The sequence below is a fragment of the Venustampulla echinocandica genome (genome assembly GCF_003357145.1).
Source record: "Venustampulla echinocandica strain BP 5553 chromosome Unknown scaffold_6, whole genome shotgun sequence".
NCBI classification, from domain to species: Eukaryota; Fungi; Ascomycota; class Leotiomycetes; order Helotiales; family Pleuroascaceae; genus Venustampulla; species Venustampulla echinocandica.
Window position 1 is genome coordinate 608203 of NW_022474211.1, and position 20869 is coordinate 629071.

At 49.4% G+C, this 20869-nt stretch overlaps 7 protein-coding genes across 7 annotated transcripts; 2 read left to right on the forward strand and 5 right to left on the reverse strand.

The window, feature by feature from the left end:
- Nucleotides 1-1050: 1050 nt before the first annotated feature.
- Nucleotides 1051-1863, reverse strand: BP5553_07620 (uncharacterized protein; the record flags this gene model as incomplete). The annotated part of the gene is made up of 1 exon (XM_032016243.1): nt 1051-1863. One exon carries the CDS (start codon nt 1861-1863, stop codon nt 1051-1053), a length of 813 nt encoding a protein of 270 aa, XP_031867474.1.
- A 40-nt stretch (nt 1864-1903) lies between these two features.
- On the reverse strand, nt 1904-4016 carry BP5553_07621 (uncharacterized protein; the record flags this gene model as incomplete). Its single annotated transcript, XM_032016244.1, has 5 exons — nt 1904-2539; nt 2601-2995; nt 3251-3515; nt 3571-3765; nt 3813-4016. 5 exons carry the CDS (start codon nt 4014-4016, stop codon nt 1904-1906), a joined length of 1695 nt encoding a protein of 564 aa, XP_031867475.1.
- Nucleotides 4017-5207: 1191 nt separating this feature from the next.
- BP5553_07622 (FAD protein) lies at nt 5208-6777 on the forward strand (the record flags this gene model as incomplete). Its single annotated transcript, XM_032016245.1, has 4 exons — nt 5208-5572; nt 5629-5980; nt 6033-6394; nt 6450-6777. 4 exons carry the CDS (start codon nt 5208-5210, stop codon nt 6775-6777), a joined length of 1407 nt encoding a protein of 468 aa, XP_031867476.1.
- Nucleotides 6778-8425: 1648 nt separating this feature from the next.
- Nucleotides 8426-10771, reverse strand: BP5553_07623 (Uncharacterized protein; the record flags this gene model as incomplete). The annotated part of the gene is made up of 3 exons (XM_032016246.1): nt 8426-8570; nt 8622-8760; nt 8821-10771. The coding sequence occupies 3 exons, from the start codon at nt 10769-10771 to the stop codon at nt 8426-8428; spliced, it is 2235 nt and encodes a 744-aa protein (XP_031867477.1).
- Nucleotides 10772-12577: 1806 nt separating this feature from the next.
- Nucleotides 12578-14062, reverse strand: BP5553_07624 (Uncharacterized protein; the record flags this gene model as incomplete). Its single annotated transcript, XM_032016247.1, has 4 exons — nt 12578-12751; nt 12807-13566; nt 13628-13808; nt 13870-14062. The coding sequence occupies 4 exons, from the start codon at nt 14060-14062 to the stop codon at nt 12578-12580; spliced, it is 1308 nt and encodes a 435-aa protein (XP_031867478.1).
- Nucleotides 14063-15102: 1040 nt separating this feature from the next.
- On the forward strand, nt 15103-17307 carry BP5553_07625 (NTF2-like protein; the record flags this gene model as incomplete). Its single annotated transcript, XM_032016248.1, has 3 exons — nt 15103-15573; nt 15743-17215; nt 17263-17307. 3 exons carry the CDS (start codon nt 15103-15105, stop codon nt 17305-17307), a joined length of 1989 nt encoding a protein of 662 aa, XP_031867479.1.
- Nucleotides 17308-18069: 762 nt separating this feature from the next.
- Nucleotides 18070-20752, reverse strand: BP5553_07626 (putative sulfate permease 2; the record flags this gene model as incomplete). The annotated part of the gene is made up of 3 exons (XM_032016249.1): nt 18070-19601; nt 19665-20205; nt 20267-20752. The coding sequence occupies 3 exons, from the start codon at nt 20750-20752 to the stop codon at nt 18070-18072; spliced, it is 2559 nt and encodes an 852-aa protein (XP_031867480.1).
- Nucleotides 20753-20869: the final 117 nt, after the last annotated feature.

Genomic DNA, 20869 nt, shown 5'->3' on the forward strand with positions numbered 1-20869 from the left:
TTTCACGAATATCGGCCAGTTTCTCTGTCATGGTACGTGCTGGTCGTGGAGCCTGCAGATCGCCTATATGCTGGGCTGGCGACGTCTCCGACAACATGTTTCTAGAACAGAATGAAGCCGACTGGGCCGCGTTACAATCAGATATTAGACTAGAGACTTCCCTAAAGTCCTTTCGCAGAGCACCCAACCCCCTACCAAGAAGGGAATTAAACAATATCTGGAATATATAAACAGAAATTAGCGATGCAGAGGGTGATTTATGGGGTGCATTGGGTATTGGCACCAGGATTTGCAAATCAATATAATATAATGTAGCTAGCAATAGCACAAAATATTACCAGATTTAGAGAGCAGATCATTCTGTTGAGCTTATCATAGGTTAGGATGGCCGTTTTGAATTTTCCCTCAAGTATTATTAAATCGCAAGTTATACGTAATTAATTATAGAAGATAGGCACCTAGACTTACGATTCTAGGTATAAGCTAAGTTATATCTACTTTTGTTAGTAGCCGATGAAGGGCGGCCCTATTTCCTTAATGTATTTTATAATCGCAATACAGCCTCGCCATGTTTACCAAAAAAGCACAGTATACCAACATTAATATACATTAATAGTCCGAAACATACGAATTGGCAGGCTCAAGCCATGTCTGCACTTACACCGGCATCGATGGTGGCGTCGGAAGTAGGGACATCTCGCCATCACCTCATCAGCAGATGCCTGATTGGGTGTACATACTCTTCCCTTCAGTAGACATAGCACTCGATTTAGTACCATTCTCATGCTCTGCAATAATCTAGGCAACCTCGGACTTGAGGATCCGCTCCTACTTAGGCATTTGTTGGCCGTCGGGGAGTTGCGTTCCCGACACAACCTGTGTGTAATCGCGATTCATTGCTGACCAAACCTCGTCAGATTTATTCGCCATCTCCTCCTCCACTGCTCGACACATTGTTGTCAACCTTGCTTTAACCCCATCCACACTCTGAGTGAACATTTAGTTCATGTGTTCTTTCATCCTCATATATTGCCCCACGTAAATTAGTCATCATTCCGGGTAACTGAAATTAGGTTGATAGGACTTGCCTTGTCCGACTTCCGCAGCACAGTACTCGTAGGGCGAAGAAAGCCAACTTGCTACGACTGGAGTGAATTCACGATTGGCATCACGTTGACTTTGGTTGATGAGCTCAACTATTTGATGAGTGAGGTTCATAAAGAGGCCCTCATAATTGCGGAGTTGCTGGCCGAGCATTGTTAAACCCGCCACGCCTACCCCCTTCTGCATGCTGCGGGTCTCAATTTCGTGGTGGAAATTGAGGAGGAGGCTTTTGCTCTGTCTTGAAAAGCTTTGAAGCACCGTTGGAAGCCTTCTAGCAAAAGCCTTCTCCCAATTATTAGCTAGTCCCTTGATAATGGGCTCCGTGAGCTGGAGGTTAAGGTCATGAGCTCCAGCTCCATTTGTGAAGACACCATTTCTACGACAAAGAGCTTTGTAGGTTGCCCAGTAGAACCCGCCATTGTTACGATCTCCCCATCTGGTGGCTGTGGTGGTAGCTTCTGCGACAGCTTGCTGAACAACCCCTTCGAAATTTTCGAATATATTTTCTGCGAGAGTATCTCTCATCTCCTTGAGACATTCCCCTACCGCCTTTTCTAGATTTCGTTCTAAATCTTGAAGGCGGGCCCTTAGAAAGCACGATTCAGCTACTCTCTGAGTACTTGTCAAGTTCGACCCTGTACCATCGTCAGATGCCCATATGCTCAGTGAGTTTAACAGTTGACACATGTCAGTCAAAAATAAACGGCAGTTTGAAGCTCGGCCCTCTTCTGTAAGCTTCTTACAGTGTGCTTGAAGCATTGGGATTTCTGTTTCCCCCACTGCGCGAAATCCAGGAACATCAGAATCCCGTTGCAGGCGGCCCGAGCTTTTGGTAGGCGCGAGAGCTAACACAAAAGACAGGCAATGACCGAGCCACTTCTTCATAGTTTCTGATATCTTCATCGGGATTGAAATTTGCTTCGTCTGCCTCTTGAGCATTTTCCTGATCTAGTTCTTTGATCCCGGCGGCAAAGTCAACCTGAATAGCGCTTCTAGAGTAGGCATTTCGGCGCATAATGCAGGTGGAGCTCATGGCTGCTTCTAGGTCATTTTTTGTCTTTTCCAAACTCGCAAGTTGCTCATTTAGAATTTTAGCTTTTGCTTCCATATCAGCACGTTCCCGACGAGCTCGCTTCTTGTTTTCTTTCAACTGAGAGATCGTCTCATCAATTGTAAACAGTGTCAGCGGGTCGCCTTTTCTAGAAACAGCGGAGGAGTCACTCCCCGAGTCTGATATCATCTGACTATTTCTGCCCTCATCCCCAGCTTCGGCGTCATCATCGTCGCTATCATTAATAGGGCCACCTTCATCAGAGTTGGTAGATCTTATCAACTTCCGCTTCTTTCTTCCCTTGCTCGGTTCTGCTGATCTCCCTCGCTTCTTCGACGATGGAGCCCATACAGTCTTACCATCTTCGAGATCCTCCTTTAAAGCCTTCCGTCCTCATTGTTAGTTACGAGTGGACTATGCGGGGACTAGGTTCGTTTTGAATAACATTGATAACGCTACTCTTCCCTGCGCCCGTATTACCCACAACTCCAATAATCGTCGGAGTATCCACTTTGTGTTTTTTTTGTAGATTTGATATTTGCTGGACCCAATGCTGTGAATTCGGAGATTGGCACCCCTTTTCGCCGAATGCCTGTCGCAGATTCTCTAGGAATCTTTGACTGTTCCGAACTTCAGTCTCGAGATGGTCAGGAGATGCTTCTTCAATTAATATCTGCAGCCGTGCAATTTGCTTCATAGCCTTCGGTTCCCTGTATGATTGTGTTTCATGCATCAGTATGCTGTCGGTTCGACTTTGATCTTCTCCTGCATTATGGGAAATGTCCACAGTTGTTGATTGTGGACCATGATTAGAGGTTGGTTTGCTACGAAGAGGACTATCTATGTCCATAAAACTTGTTAGTAGGTTCTCTCTTAAACTATGCTTCGGTACACTGTAAGAAAAGACCTTGCTTGGGTGAAGCATATTTAAACGGACCAACTAAAGAGGCAGGTTTAGGAATGGTTAAGCTGCTGTATAGACAAATGAAGATTTCAAATAGGACGTCTTACCCTCTATAGAGGCTTAAACCGCGGAGGGAAGTTCGGGGCCAAATGCGGGAAGTAAATTATCAATCAAGGAAGCCGTGTACGTACTGTGGCCTGCAGGGAGCTGCGCTGCTAATACACTATCCACGCCGGAGAATACGGCATGGGCGTGACCCTCAGGTGAGGATGCCCTTCTGGATTCATTTTTAACTATGACTGGAAGCTCTGATAGAAGTGGTGGTAGTCTAATTTCATTAGGCACATTCAAAGTAGTAGGGAATGAAGATCGGGAAACAGCGGCAACCGGGAAGTGGGGTCCATACCGGTTTTCCTTTTTAATTGGAAGTCGAAGTAGGGCGAGCTGGGGAAGTGCCTGGGGGTGCGCAGAGTTGGTTTGTAGTTGCAATGAGCTGTACAGGTCTTCCTACTTCGTATGACGTGCACAACGGGGATGGTTCGACGGCCATGATATCAACAGCCGCGAAGACAACGATGTGGTCGATCATGGTATCAAGGTGACGCATCTGTGTCACGTCGTCGGCGGTTGTGTTGCCATACTTGAAGTTAACCCCGACATCGGTCCGTTTTAAATATGCGTTCTTCAGCTTGCCAACCGAATGTTTCTAGAGATTATTAGCGCTGACATAACAATAGTAGCAATATAGCTCACTGATTTGACTTTGAACCATAGAAAATCTTCGGACAGACAAGCCGTGGGGTTTCTATCATGTGGAAGCACTCCTACGGCGAAGGTGTCGGCATCAAGATCTATCACTGGCAGTTTTTGTAGTGCAATCCTGTGTAGCGCTCTGTAGGCATCGTCGATGACCGGCTTGGACCGAATGGCACCGCCTAGGTGGGCGGATGACGCCATTATGGTCGTAACCACTATGTATCCGGGGAAGGATTTCAGAAATTGAGGGTCAAACGGTTATAATGCAGGATGCGAGTCTGATTGGACGCGTCGGATCATGAAGGTTGTTGAGCACAAAGCTTGTTCAAGGTACCAGTATCTTCGCCGTGGGATATGGGTTTATCAAGAGACGGCCTATCCGTTGGCAACGATCTCCGAGGCCCAATATACGCGTCTAGGTATCTTAGATAGGGAGGTACGTAGGTACTCGTGCTATCTCTGGTCTCTTACTTCTTAATGTTGAGACGCGTTGGCGACACGCGAGTGTGGTCTAACACGTGATCATTTAAGTACATGAGATGCAGGGGGGTACAGCGGTAAAACCTCGGCGATCAAGAAAACACCACGCCAGTGACAGTGACCAGGGACCTGGAAGCTGCTTATTAATAATACGACACTCCGTACCACGTGTGCGGACCGTACCGCGCTAAAGCATCTGCCGAAGATATTTCGGCATCTGTAGTACGAAACATCTTCCCAAAGTTGTGAGGATTGGTCGCTCGTATTATTCGATATTGCCGCTGCCCCTGTTTGGTCGCTTGAAGTACCGAGGCTCATTTCCACTACTCGTTATCGACGATTCGACTTGCGTAGTATGTATATGTGTATCCCTCACCACCTAGGTCAAGCTATCATTTACTCGTACATTCGACTATTCTATTAGCAGTTTTCGAGTATCTTGTCTTACTAACGCACGTACCTACGTACATGTGCTGGCTGGCTGAGTATTTGCTCAGTACGGTAGACTGTGCGGAAATTATCACCGCCTAACGATAGCGGTTCTCAGGTCATGTCACTGGGCCTGAAGGAAAAGCTTTGATCATATTTTTCAATAAGCCGATGCTTCACATCATACGATCTCAAGAAATTTTAATTTAGCATGCCATCCACGAATCGTCAATTTAGTCCCCCACTATGGTACATGCTTGACCCCCACCCCTAAAACTATGATTCCTTTCCTTCCTTTCGAATTTTGTTGCATTATTTCTCTTATATTTATTTTCTATCTCTATCTGACGTTCGGCCTCGAATTCAATTTCTAGATTTGAATTGTCAATGTACAGCATATCGCGTAAATAATACTCCTGAGACGGTTACAGTACTGCTGTATATGCCCACTAGACAGCCTACCCAGAAGTAACGCAATTTGAAATGCCATCTTCTCCAACTCCACTTCGATCGTCTTCCTCAATCAGTACATCGTCATCATGGCCATCCGCGTCGACTCAGACATCCATCCATGAGCAAACTCCTCCAATCATCCGAGTAGCAATCGTTGGCGGCGGGCTTGGGGGCCTAACTTTGGCGCAGATTTTGCATTGCGCTCCCAATGTGCAAGTCACCGTCTACGAGCGAAGTATAGATGAGATCGAAAGGCTCTCCGGCTACCGTGTGATGCTCTCGTCTTTCGTGTTAAAGAAGCTGCAGGCCACACTCCACAAGGATGTATGGGACCGGGTTGCCGCGAGTATTGGGGTGCAGCCACAATGTGGGCAGGAATTGACTTTTTTTAAGAGGTGCCTAGAATCCCCAACTGGGGCCATTTTCGAGTTATAACTCACGGAAATTGTAGTGATGGTCGGAAAATGTTGGCATTCGAGGCCGACGAGATCCGTGATACCTATTCCGTGAACCGATGGCTGCTCCGAAACGCGCTTCTGTATGGAAGCCATGATTTTGCAATCTTTGGCAAGACTTTCCAGGCATATGAAAATTTACCGAACGGTGGAATGATGGTACATTTTAACGATGGCAGCAGGGTGGAATGCGATCTGCTGGTTGGAGCTGATGGAATAGGTTCAAGGGTCAGAAAACAATTAGTGCCAGATGCTAGGATCACCGAGCCATGGCTGGCTATCATATACTTCAAGATCCCACTAACACCAGTCACTGAGAATCTATTACTTACGCAATCTATGACTAGGGTATTTATCTGCTATTGCCTATTTGGAGATATTTTTGCTCACGGTTTTGTAGGCCTTCTGTCACCGAAATCAGAACATCTTCATCCACTCATGGACGAATCCAAGGAAGCACTGGGCAACTCTATACGATGAATATGACATTGGTATGGATGAGTCATTTATTATGTTTGGATACGGCAGCCCCTGCGACGAGTTCTCGAATAAGAGTAAACCGCCAGGCGAACTTTCATCGGAGGAGCTCAAAGTCGAATGTCTCGAACGTGTCCGAGCCGATCCGAAAATGCACCCCAGTTTCATAGCCTTAGCAGAACAATTAATCATCAATACCGCACATATTCATATTGTGCGGGACTGTAAAGCAATCAAACGATGGAATTCGGGTTCTGTAACACTCATAGGAGATTCTGTTTTCAGGTAAGTGTCATAACCTGTTATTGCGGGTTCTGCACCTACTTACCTATTTGGCAAGCATATCCACAGTACTCGGCAAGGGCGCGAACTGTGCGATGCTCGATGCAATAGACCTCGCAGAAGCCTTGCAACTGCCGCAAATATTCAATCCATCTATACGATCTCACGAATTGCAGCAAGCTGGGGCTAGAAATGTGAAGCGGAGACTAAAGGAGAGACAGCGAGGAGCTCTCATTCAGAATATTATATATTCTGGAAACAACAAGATGAAGGAGCTCTGTCGCGATCTGGGATTGAAACTAGCGTTTGAGTGGATCGACGACCCGCGGGCGACGAATTTCCATTCAGGAAAGAAGCGGTGCCCAGAAAAAGTCGAAAGAAGTTAATAGAAGTCGAAAGAAAGCAAGAATCTAGTGCAGGCCACTCGGCAACGATATTATTGCGAAGACGTGGGCTCAGTTGCACAGGCGGGGAGTGGATAGGTGGAAGAAGAATCAAAGGGGGAGTAGGGTGAGGGTTGAAACGGGCGAGTTAATAGAGCCGAGTCTTGCGCGTGGAGGTTAGACGGGACATTATTAGTGATATGGCTCGGCCATATTGGCGTTATTGGACCCCCAAGTCTTGAGCTCCGATCGTATACACAGGAAGCTCAAGGCACCAACCACACTTCGGCCTGTATACCAATACAACAAACTTAGGTAGTGTAGCGTTTAAAGGGTGTCCACGGCTTCTAACTAGACAACTCTGAATATTTACCAACTTAACTACTCTCTATTACATATACGACTATATACGCCGAGAAAAATTCGTCTAGCCTTAATCGAGGATCCTGCGACTAAAGCGAGTTGAAAAATATCATTTAAAGTTCTTATACCTGGTCGAAAAGATAACAGATATTTGAATTATTGATCTCTATAGTCCGGTTTCAAAAACCGAGTATCAAAAGGACCAGGCCAATTATACGAAAACTCCACTACCACAGGACGAAGGGAGAATATAGCTGCCAGGTTGCGATGAGGTGGGTGCTTTATCTCTGGTGCTCAGTACAGGGGCGTCCCATAGAATGTGCAGCGACTTCTCTTTTCGCCAGATTCGCCAGTCACACCACGGAGTATGCAGATGATCCACGTATTTCGGGCTTGGCCTGAATATTGGATACATGATGCCTGGTGAATCATCAGTAGAATCCAGTCATCCAAGCTAGTACCTTAAGTCCAGTCCAATTTGTGCATTGCTTAGAAGCTACCTCAAAATACCTAGGTCTGGGATACTTGGTACACTCATGCACCTTTCGGATACCGTCCTAGAACATCCCTTTCGTCTTGACCACCACTTTTCTGATAACTCACCTCAACACTGTGCGGTGGAACTGGTATTACATATATCATCATTCTACCAGAAAGACTGCCGCTAGAGCGGACGATAGCCATGTTACTAGGTCACTTCTAGATAGTTCTTTCGTTTGGGACGAGCAAGGAAAAATGTTGGGATATGAGGGCATTGAGCACATAAATGTTTAGGAACAGCGAGAGGAGGATACGATAAATTTATACTGCGCCACGGGTACGATGATGGAATCGAGTGTGTAGACATGTAGACTAGATAGAAGACTGCGGGCACGATTGACGAAAAGGAGGATGTTATAGCACCACAACGATGACACATGGAAACTGCAGGCTAGCCGCGGGACCCTACTTGCTGCATGCAACTGACCATCAGATGCTCCGACAGACGCAGAACTCAATTCCTACGAAGTATATACATATTGCTTGACCTTGTAATTGGAATGCTGCCTATTATTCACAGTTTTGTGACTGTACATAGTGATTCAACCGATATATCATCTCACACCTCCACTCCAAAAAGAAATGTGTGAAATTTGCCGCTTATATGCCGTGGCCCGCAAGTTGCCTTAGGTCATTAGACGCCTTAAGTCATTAGACGTTTCAAAGGGGTAGTCCACTTGAAGAGAACGCCAACCAGACCCATCCATCATTAAAACATTATACGTACAGTTCAGTAATATATTTTTGCTCAGGATGCTGATTTCATCCTTCCAAACATCGTTCGTGACCGTGATTTATTGCGCGGGATTTTGTCCTTTTCTTTTTCTGACGATGGTCGCGCCTCTGGCAAATTTTTCTCTTCCGTATCGTCGTTATATTTTGCTTTGTAGATCCTGGGTATTCTGCATTAGTTGAAGTCGTGGAGGTAGGATGCAGGGACTAACCAGCTATTCCCTACCATACTGATGCCTTTACTTTCCGCTTGACGATAAAACTTCGCGCTTTTCTTAAGATCCTTCTTGCAGCCTATGCCCTGTGCGTAACAGAACCCCGCTTCCGCTAGAGCATCAGCGTCTCCCCAAGCTGTAAATACCTGATTAGCCTCCATATCTAATAAACGTATAGGGCGGTAGGATAACTCACACCCGGCAATCTCAAAACAGCGCAAAGCAAGCACCTTATCCTGCTCGATGCCCCATCCATTCATATGACTAACACCAAGCTCATAAATACTCAGGGCGAACTGGGCTTTTCTTGTATTTCTTTCCAGTATGTCAACTGTCTTACCACCCCTAATCAGGTCTTCATCATCAGCAATTTCCAAGCTAGCAGAATCTGCGGCCCGGCGTAGCCAAGCAACTCCTTCCTTTTGATTTGGTCGCATGCCCCAACCGTGTCGGCAAGCCAAGGCATAGAGGAGCATTCCTGTGGGGTGATTTTGACGTGCGGCAAGGCGAAGGTGATAGGTTGATTTGGTCAGGGCACCTGCTTCGTGATATTCTATGGCTTTTGAAACATGTTCTTCAGCAGGCAACTCTGCAGCTGATGCTAGGGAATGTTGCGATCTGGCTTTGATGGTAGCCGATGATGCGAGGGATGGAGTCTGGCCATCATACTTTGATAATTGCGGCTGATATGCTAATGACCGTCCTTGCTCACTTGAAATCTTTCCCGGATCGAGCGAAGGGCGGCCTGGGTCAAGCGATGGCCGTTCAAGATCAAACGATGGCTGTCCTGGTTCAATTGAAGGTCTGGAACGGTCAAGCGACGGCCGAAGCTGTCCTGGGTCTGGTCTTAAAGACGCGTTAGAAGGTCTGAAGGGAGGAGACGGTGGTGCCCCGCCTGACATGGTCTCTACATTTGTGAAGGCGACTGGCTGTTCCCATGAAAATTGTGCCTGTGGTAGGTTTTCTTGAAATATCAATGAGTTCCTCTGTAGGATTTTGCCCCTGGGCAATGAAAACCTGGAATAAACGTATGACGGCGCTGCTCCAGTTTCGTTGATACTTTCTGGAAAGCCATCACTGTGGATACTGACAGGAGTATGTGCAGTATCATCAGCTAGTATAAATGAGGGCTGGCTGTCAGAAGATGCCTGCCTTGAGGGGAGATCAACTGGTAACCCGGCGGCGCTGGCTCTGCTCAAAGGCCTGGAAAAATTGAACGCTGGTCGTGGCAGGTGTGTTCCACCAACAGACATTTCAGAACTTATAGAGGGTGATCTTGGCATGGAATGCATCGTGGGTGAAATAGGTGAGGTTGATAAGCCGCTACTTGAAGAAAGTTTTCTGGGTGGTGACAAAACTCGAGATGCGTTTGAGGTATTGAGATCGTCATCGGAGCTATCCATGGACATCGATCTAGGGCTTGGAGTCCTTTGTGCGAATGGTGACCGAGGAGGTGCTAGTGCTCTAGAATCGTAATTGGTTATCCCTAAAGAGGTGTCATTTGCTCTCCGTGGTCCATTTCCATGAGAGCGCATGGACTCAACACTAGGTCGAGATTGTATATCTGACGAGGCGTTCTCCGCGGAGGCAAGGCTCTGGCCTCGATCTAAAGATTGCGGGGATCGTTCTCGCCGAGCTCCAAAATATCCAGGGCCGTGGAGCTGGTTTGGGTTTGGGCGTGTTCTACCTCGAGGCTGTCCTTCATCGCGTATATCCAACATAGGAGATGGCTCCGCGGGTAGAGGTGGCGGCGCACCGTTGGCACCACTGAGGAGGGGATGAACAGAAACCGGGCGATTCAAAGGGGCCTCAACTTCCATCTTCAGGCCGATCCCAGGGCTATTTAATGGCGATGTGGGCGTTCCAGATCCCGCCTCAGCTGAAAAAGAACGGAAGTATGTAGGTCGGGCTTGGTTCAATGAATCTGCTATTGCCAGGGGAGGAAGCCTGCTAATCCGTTTCCCACCGCTGTTCATGCTCTCCTCCAGTTGCTTGGCCAAGCGTCGGCTTTGGGCTGCGAATGCATCGAGAGGTGAAAGTTCGGGAGGGACGTCTCCCGCGACGTGTAAACGAGGAGACGGAAGTCCTGTGCTAGTTGATCCATGGGACTCGGACCGAAGATCGAGGTAATTCGGTCGGTTGGCCATCATAAGGAGTTCGTTGGGGACTGCTGGTTCTTAAGACCTGTTCTTGTTCCTCTCTTCGATGCGCCGGGACTTGTAGATCGTGAGGTTTGGAGACGGGACGGCGGTGAGATTCGTTTGGAGCAAGAAATATTATCCGCAGCTCTAGACTGCTTGGGTCGTCGTTGCGGATCAATGGGGATGTTTCGATTTGTGTGTGGGTACCTATATGGCTCGATGGGGAGAACGAGGGGATGGCGCAAGGGCGGCTGTGTGAAGGCGCGGCGTTGGAAGGATTGCGATTAAGTTGTTGTGAAGTGAGCGACGAGGGTCTGAATGAAAAACGATAGTTGGGGAGGGAGGGGGTAGATGGCGACGGCCGTGGTATCGCAACGCAGCGATGGGAGTAAGGAATGAATGAGGCGGAGATGGTGGAGGAGGTGGTGGATGTGTACTCCGTGCTGGATATGATGCGACAACGAAGCGATTTCGCTGGTTTCAATGTCAACAGCCACCAGATCAGATCAGCGACGGCTGCGCAGAAACCGCATGAGTGGAGGAGAGAGAGGCAGGAGGGAGCGAAGGCCACGGTCATTCGAGCACGAAGTACTTCGTACTCCGCAACTATTACTCGTATATTAAGTGAGATGGTCAGTCGGACAGAGGATCCTTCGAAAACCATACAACGGGATGCGCATGCGTATACTGAGCGCGATTGGCTGCCCCTGAAATACGGGGTCTTTGCCAGAATTACGAAGTATTATTAGGGGATCGGGAATGGGGAATAATAGGGGTACGAGAACAGGGGACGGGGGAGGGCGATGGAATATCATTCTGGGGAGGGTACGGGTATCAACGTGGCGAACTGCCCAGGCGTGTTAACTCGGAACCCTTCGAAAACCTAACCACTTGTGCCGCTCTGTTGACACTGGATGGTTCTAAACACGTTCCTGGGTTGTCATAGCTTTGCTGCACTACGTATGTACAAGTACCTAGGTACTTACGAAGTGCCGGATTGTTTTGCTTCCCCACATCTTTGTCTGACAATGACAGGACAAATGACAGTGCTCCGTAAGTAGACCAGACGCACCAGAGCCAGGCCGAATCTGGGGGCGGGAGAATCCGGTCCACCAGTTCCCGCGTACCAGACTCACGGAGTGCCTAGATCGCACGTACATGTTCAGTAGGACTTCATACCTAGATGATAAGTACGGTACCAAGGTACTTAACCCCCTACATCGGCGTTTGGCATACTTATTGGAGTTGAGAGCCCTACAACACAACAATCCCAATACCGAAAAAAGGAACGACCTTGTACGTTATCCATACCTTACATGTTACATATACCAAGCAGTAGGAATTAGACCATTCTACGAAGCGGTACAGTCCCCCACCCCCCCTCGTACTTCAATTCATCCAGTTCCCATGCTTTTGGTTCCCGGAATGTCACGATGTAGTCTTTGCAAACGGTGAGGCCTCTTCAGTAGTGGACATCGGATGGGTACAGATATAGATATGGGCGAGAGAAGAGCTCGGTTTGATTGACGCACGCAATCAGCTGGCATTTGCAGTCAGCAAGCGGAGTGCCGTCAGGCCATTTTGAGTGATCGTCCGCAGTATGCGCCTACTGTACCATAATATGGCCGCCCGAAGTAGGCGCCGCTGTTTCGGCCCGTAGGGGCGAGTGGGTTAGGTGGGCATGGGCTGGTACAAAGGGCTTGCTTGAGATGAGTCCCGGCAATATCTCATGATGCCCAGTCATAAATCAACGATATCTGCCATTTCCTATATCCAAACCATCTGAACTCCATACCAATGCCAGCCTCCTATTCACAAGTTCTTAGACTGCAACTTCTTTAAACGTGTTCCGCCCTCGTACAATCCGCGGTCAACTGCAGCTGCCACAGTCAATGTTCCTCCCACAATCGCGCAGAGCCCGGTCAAAAAGCCGGTCAAGGTCTTGGATCGCTCCTCGCGATTAATAACTTTCATAGGTGAGATATCCTAATCACTCGTTAGAATCGATATGCGAAGTCGAGGTCAAACAAACAAAACCTACATATGAGAAGAAGACTCCAGGAATACCGCCTCGGGCATGTAGCTTCTCCTTATGCCCCCCGCCGGAGTCATCGCCGCCGTTCAAGTTTCGGCCATGACTAGTGACAGAATATTGGTGAGTCTCAACACTGCCATCATTCTGGCGGCCATAGGCTCCAATCCCCACTTGGTCATCACCTGGGTAGCGTTGGTTTTCCCATCCCAATGGGAGATAAGAGGTAGAGACAACCTTGATAAAGTACATGAAGTTGTACGCTGGATCCGTTGCGCGTTGCTCGGTGTTGTCCAAGGGGTTCAAGTGGTGATTGGTCCACGGAACTGACTTGGAGCCCAGCTTTTTTGTCAGCTCGTCTGGTAGTTGTGGGCCAAAGCGAAGATGATGAATCTTGTGCGTGAATACGTGACCGCCTTGGACGGGGGTGTCGAAATAATTATTGAGGTCGTGGACGTGCATGTTTCCATTGCTGAAACTCCTTCCTGGGGCTATATGGAAATTTCCAACGACCTTATTGACCCGAACAGCTCCCTCAATTCGGCATCCCTCCTTTCTTTGCGAGTCCAGTCGCTCGCTGTAGTGCTCGCGTTCGCATTGTTCAACGCCCTCTCCTCGACCAAAAGCCCACGAGACGCTTGCGTAAGCTTCTCGAACCTCGTCGCATGTATTGCAGCAACCCGGCCTCTCCGCATTGACTGGGGGGGTTGCGCCATAGCATTCACCGCAATAATCAGGAGCTAGATGTGTCGCTTGATCGTCAGAATGTCTGCAAAGGGGTCAGCAACAGCATTTGTCACGGCGTAACAGCAAAGGACTGCGAAACCTACAGGTCCAAAGCCTTGACATCTATAACCTGGCCGCCCTCGTCATCAGGCGCGAGGCGGACCTTATTGACACCGTGCATCACGCCAACCTGCTGCTCTCCAGAGACATCCATCACATCCAGTGTCAAAAGTTCGCAGGGAATCTTCGGGAAGGTAATGTTTAGATGTATTTCCATCTTTTCCCCTTTTCCCGCAAAGTCAGCAGTTGAATTTCGGAGACTTGCTGCCAGCACGGGACTACGCACCTCGGCCCTTATCGACTATCAACTCAGGATGGACGACGATGCGCCTATAATCACTCCATTCACCCCATGCCAGGTATAGAACGATGAACAGTGAAGCGATCGTGACAATACCTCCTGAAGTTGTGCGCACCCTCGCCTCATCGACGGTCTTTGTGAAGGCATCTAGCCGTGTAAATCTAGATTTAGGTGCCATATTTGCGGCGCAAGGAGCTCGAGGTACTAGATCGTTTGTTGTATGCTCGAAGCAGTGACAATCACAACCAAGAGCTACCTAGCCTTACGGCAAAATGTTGGAGCGCGAATCGTCAAAGATACATAAATTACCTAGGTAGTCGTCGTTGGACTCAATGGCCTCGCAAAATATTGGAGGAGAGAGACGGTTCAGAAGTCAACCTAGGTATTCAGCGTCGAATCGTACGGAATTCAGAAGCATGATGTGATTGATGGTTACGATGGGGTAGAGGACAGCTTTCAAAAGTCTCGAGCTCTCGCGTAAGGGTTGCGCGGGATGTATGTACATGGAACAAGGCGGGTGGGTGGGTAAGTGCTTCGTACCAGGTACCTAGGTACTTCGTACCTACCTACCTTATGTATACCTTACGCACTCTGCACGCCGAATGGTCGTTTTCACCACGCCTCCAAGTCTCTCTTCCTTACGCAGTATGTACTCCCCCGGCTGCTACTTATAAGTAACTGTCTCGCTATTGTATTGTACCTACCTTACCTTACCTAAGGTACCTTAGGTATTTATCTTGGCTCGTACTTCGTACGAAGTACTGTACCTACCTGCCTAGGTACCTTAGGGAGGTACGGGTAGGTACGGGTTAGGTCCACCTAGTATCACGTGCCAGCCAATTCCCAATTCCCAATTCAGTTTGGCCTGAGGCACCCATGACCGGATTCTGATGAAAAGCCCTGCTGCTGACTCATCCAGGTCTGTCTTGTCAGCCTTGCTCTCAGTCCCAACCGTCGTCCATTGATTCACGTTCTTTGAGCTGCTGCCTCTCATCATCCTCCGGCTTCCACCTTCATCTACTGCTCTACGGAACTGGCACCCTCTTCTGCTGCAATCGCATCTGCCACCTTTTCCTTCCCTTGCCGCCAAGCGAACGTGTTCGAAATCCAGACTCATTATTTACGGATGGTCTGACTCCCCATCACCACGCCCCTCAGCAAGCACGTCCAGGCGATCATATAAAGACGCCACCGCCCACCTCTCTCGCGAACGATACCATGCTGAAGCGCTCTTCGGCAGCCCCGCGAGGCTCCAGGAATACCTCGCCCAGCGTCCGTGGCGGCGGAATACAAAAGCGCAGAGCTGGTCCGGCTCGAGTCGATAAAGATGGAGACTTGGTGATGGATCCTGTAGCTGCCGGTGGAGAGCGTAAATCTGGGAGGGGTCAGCTTGGGGGGCAGAAATCCAGGGCACGTGGGCCGGGGCGAGGTAGTGGAGGACCCTCGAGGGGTGGAAATGCAGGAATTATCAAAGCCCAGCAGGCCATCATTCGAGGTTTGGGAGCGAAACAAGCAAATGTTTTGGAGTCACACGTCACGACTGGCGGGACCATGGCTCGAGTAGATGGGCTGAGCTCGAGCAAAGCCGCTTCGAATCCAGATGGTGGTGTAGAGAGTCTACTGGCATTTCTGGAGCGCAAAGCAAGCGGACTGGACGCCAAATCGAACAGGGCTATCAAGATCAAGAAGGTATGTTATTGATTTGGTCGCTGGGTCACGAGGTTGTCCATCGTTGCCGTCTTATTGGACTCGTTTCTATACCCGCCTCCAACGAGTCGAGGTTCGATACACCTGCTTTACCGCTACGTGATCCGCGATCGATTTACAAGGTTATTATGCCTTGCTAACGTCAAAATAGTCACTGAAGAAGGGTGACTCGGTCATTATCACCGCCAGCCCGGAGGATATTGCAGAAATCCAGAAATTGGATAATTTCATGTTTGCAGGGACCACTCTAACCATTCAACCTTATGATCCTTCGTCATTAGCAAGATCGGACAAGTCGGAAGATAAAAAGAAAGCCCAAGTTTCCCCCAGTGCGCAGGAAACTAAGGAGCGCCTTCGCGGCATTCTCGCCACCAGATATGATGCCGCTCTGAAACTCCTCGACCTGTCCGCTTTGGCACAAGATGAGGGACTGAAGCAGATGGGTGTCTTCGATGGCAGCACGACTACTTCAAAGATTTTCCCGGCCCTCATGGTCGTATGCGACGGGCTCTTTAAGACCAGGCAAGAAAAACGAGACGCCATTGTCAGTGTCACACTTGCAGACAACAACTTGGCCGATGTATCCGACGTCGCTGCACTTGCCCAAACATTTCCAGATCTTAAGAATCTCGACCTCTCACGAAATAGACTCGAACAATTGAGTTCCCTCGATGCATGGCGCTCTAAACTAAGACACCTATCCAATTTAGTGCTTATCGGAAATCCGATCGAGTCACAGCTACCCACTATTAAGACCGAGATCATGAGGCGGTATCCGTACCTTGAGGTCCTAAATGGCGTCCAAATAAGAACACCCGACGAGATTGCAGCAGCGGTTGAGGCTGCAAAATCTCCAATTCCAATAGCTACACCTGACTTTCGGGATGTTGGCCAGGTTGGAGAGAATTTCATCCGACAGTTTGTGGTGCTATATGATAACGACCGGCCTCAGTTATTAGCGACGTTCTACGACATGCAATCAGTTCTTTCGATATCCGTCAACATGCAGGCTCCTCGAAACCCCAAAAACTCCGTTCCCATTCCGCCTTGGGCATCATATACGAAACACTCTCGCAACCTAGTTAAGATCAACAATCTGCCCACACAGATGAGTCGGATGCACCGTGGCAGCCAAGCCATCCAATCAGTATGGGCAACCCTACCTGCGACTCGTCACCCTGATCTCCAGAGTCAACCCGAAAAATATCTCATTGAATGCCACCCACTGCCTGGATTGGCGGATCCCAACAACCAGAGCATTCGAGGAGTTGATGGCTTAATCGTCACCATGCACGGCGAGTTCGAAGAACAAAACGACTCAACAGAGCAGGCTCTTCGGAGCTTCTCGCGGACCTTTGTCTTGGGCCCAGGTGCCCCAGGCGGCCCTCCTATCAGAGTCGTCAGTGACATGATGGTTCTCCGAGCCTGGGGACCTTTAGCTCTACCACGGTCTTCCCCCATCGCCCCAGAGACTCCGCAAGGCAATCCAGAGCAGCAGAAGCAACAAGCTATAGCGATGCAATTGGTGGAGAGGACTGGTATGACACCGAATTACGCCATGTTATGCTTGACCGAGACCGGTTGGGATCTTGAGCAAGCTTTTATCGCATTTACTGCCAATAAGGTAAATAACGTACAGCTTTGTTTAAGAGTGGTATGCTAACTCTCCAGGATAAATTACCTCCGGATGCGTTCATTGCAGGCGCAACGAGATGAGTGTACGGACAATATGGATGGTTGGAGCGGATCATGGCTCATCGCGCCTCGGCTGACCAGGTGGAAGGCAATAAGATTGCGCGCCTCGGGGGTAGTGAAAACTATTCTCTCTAGAACGTTAGATATATAGATGGGAGGACGGTTGGGCATCGGGTGTACATACATGGGACTCGAAAAGCATGGAGTTGGGGCGAAGCATTAAACAATTTGTGTTGCGCCCTTTGGGCTGGGTTAGGACCAATCAAACATATTCGGTGCTACAAAGCCCGAGGCGTCTCTGAAAACCGACTATCCTGAAGAAAACTCTCTCTCGCGTACACTTTGTGATGTTATAGTATACAAACCACTGTTTCCGCCGCACCCTTTTCTTGTGCTTTCCAAGAGTGTTAGTTAAATACATATTAGAACCAACTATGCAATACTGGATTGAAATGATAATCTAAACAATAAGTTTTAGCACGCCACCAACGACTTAGTATTATATAAAGGTTAAAATTCCGAAGTCAAGCTAGCTCAGATTCCAGAGTACAATGTGGCTTGTGGATTTTCGGGTGGGGATTGTATGAGGCAGGCCAGAGCACGAGCTAAATAAGGGTCTACACTTGCCCAGAGTGAAACAGAGAGAATATGTTATGTATTATTTATATATATCGCAGCTGGGTATTCCCAAACTCGAAGTATCCAATCAAAACCAGCACCAAACAACAAAAGGTATCATATCTAGCCCAAAATCCGAAAAAGCAAATACTACATCGTAGGTGATCATGGTATCTCCCCCGTACCCTCGCCACCACGGCTCTCAAGGGCTTGCCTGGAATCGACATTCGCAATGGCGCTTTGCAACGCGCTGGTAAGATCGATATGGAACAGGGGCCTGTTCAATCCACTCACAACGGCCGCCCTCCTGTCTCCAGCTTTCACGATGATCTCCTTGGGATCGACACTACTCGATAGCCCGCTCTCAGAATCACGGTTAATGGCATCAGCTTGGGACGGCCGCTCGAGTTCTCGCGAACGGTGTTCTCGCAATTCCTTCTCGTTCGTAGTGGCCTCCGCTACCGCAGCAGCGGAATCCGAGCCTCCGATCTCAGCTACACTGAAGATAGGTTTCCAACGTTGAAGGTGACCCTCGCCTGCTGGGATGGTAGGATAACCGAATCCAGCGCTGACCAAGGCTCGTTTCGTCCACCGGTTGTTGATGCATGTGAAGTGCCAGTCTACGACCGAGGGAGCGGTGTATCTATCAAGTTGGTTGCGGACATCAATGAGTTGCTGGACAGAGGTGATGTCGACATTGTTAACAGCGCTGAAATCAAGGATAATAGCTTTGAGGGTTGGTCGATCGGGGTGGCTCACAGCAGCCTTGCCGCGTCGTGGGCCAGGGTCATTCCAGGGTCGGTCACCAGGGCGGGCATACTGGTCAAGATCCGTACGACGAGTTGTTGCAAAAATGGTATTGGTAAGTTGGTCAAGATAATGGTTGGCGTTGGGGTAATTGAACCCTTCCGAGAAGCGATAGATGAAGATCCCTGGATATGGTGCCAACACTTCGATTTCGGGATTGGAACCATCGCTGTGGTCGACGGGAAGGAAAATATTGCGTGATGCTGCGTCCTCGTGGGTGCCTCCCGAGTGGGTGAAATTCCCGTTTTCCGGGAGGAGAAAAGATTTCTGATCCTCGCCCACAATCTGATCACCGGCAAGAGAATGGACCTTTACTTTTCCTAAAAAGCTGCCCTTTGCTTTGATGACTCGGAAGACGAGGATTGCAAAGGACGAGCAGATGGTTGTGTAGATGCCATTTTCAATACTGGAAAATATAGTGACGAACACACCCGCGAAGAAGATAGGGACCTCCAGCGGAGAAACACGCCAGAACTGATATACAGTGTTAGGGGGTGTGATCAAGTCGCCAACGGCATGGATGATCACAGCAGAGAGCGAGGCGTTCGGGATATAGAAGAAAACCGCGGGCAATGCGTAGATAGCGAGGAGCACGACCACCGCTGTGATAACACCCGCAAAAGGGGTCCGCACACCAGCCTTTGACTTGATTGCAGTTCGGGAAAATGATCCGGTGGCGGGGTATCCTCCCAGGAACGGGCCTAGGATGTTCGTTATACCGATAGCCACCATCTCTTGGGATGGGTCGATGATGTAATTGTTGATGCGCCCAAAGGATTTCGAGATGGCAATGTGCTCAATTAAAAGGACAATGACGGTAGCCGGTAGATCACTGGCGAAGATCTTGATTATTGAAGAATTGACCTGTGGAACAGCAGCTGCCGTGAAGCCTGTCATAACGATTAGCAACCATCCTCCATATATTAGTCCGTTTGGGAGGGGGGCGGGCTAACCTCGCGGAACGACGCCGAGAATTTTGAAGATAGGCTTGCTCCGGTGGTTTCGGTTCACCAGCCAGCTTATCATCGTGTAGAGCAAGATGACAAAGGCGGTTCGCAGGGTCGAGAGGAAGAAGAAGAGTTTTTTGCTCTTGGGAACTTTCTTCGCCGCAAATGTGCACGAGAATCTAATCAAATACAGCAAAAACAGAGCAGATAGACCCATGGCGGCATCTACCGTCGTCCTTGGGAGTCCTTGCAAGGTGTGAATAAATACCAGATAAGTGGCGTCTCGAGTGTTGAAACCCTTGATTCCCATCATGCCCGGAAGCTGGCCAACGGCGATGCTGATGGCCGATCCCGTCATGAAGGCGGAAATGGAGACCAAAGGAATGAGGTCCACGATCCAGCCGCATCGGACCAGGCCAATGAATACAATAATGCAGCCCGAGATGACCGCCAAAGCCGACGCAATTACATGCCCCTCGATTTCTGGGTTCGTCTGGGCTGCCTTGGCCACAATCTGGCCGACCAGTGTCGACATCACGGCAACGGGCTATCGCTGGGGGGTTAGCCACTGCCATTTCCGCCACTCGAGCCTCGCCCGGAGCACTTACACCTATGGTGATATCTTTGGAGGTCGCGAAGAACCAGTAGACGAGGACGCCCATGAAGGACGAGTAGAGCCCGAATTGGGGAGGCAGTGCTGCCAAAGCAGCATAGGCCATCCCCTGGGGGACGACCACGGCACCAATGGTAATACCTATATTTCTCTCGTCAACAACACGGAACCGATATGCCGCGAGGCGGTCTTGATCTTGCTTACCCGCCACGAGATCACCGAGGAGCCATTGCACATTATACCGTCCGATCCAAGCCATGAATGGGAACAGCGAGCGGCAGTACACGACGAGCTCTGGCCCGCTGGGCACGAGGCCAGCCACCCACTCCCCGCTCCTGGGTTCCTCCTCGACATATGCGCCTGCGGTCTGGGTCGAAAACACCGACTCTCCACGGCGGATCTCCTCTTTCAACTCGTCCCGGTAGTTCAGCTTGATCCCGAGGGCTTTGGCAAGCCCGTGGCCGACCTTGGTGGCGGCCATTGCGAATCGGTGTCGCCCGGGGGGCCGTGGGAGGGAGGGGGAAGGGGAAGGGGAAGGTCGAGGTGGAAGACACCGGTGATGAACAAGGCGAGAGAGGTGTCCTGATCCAGTTCAAAG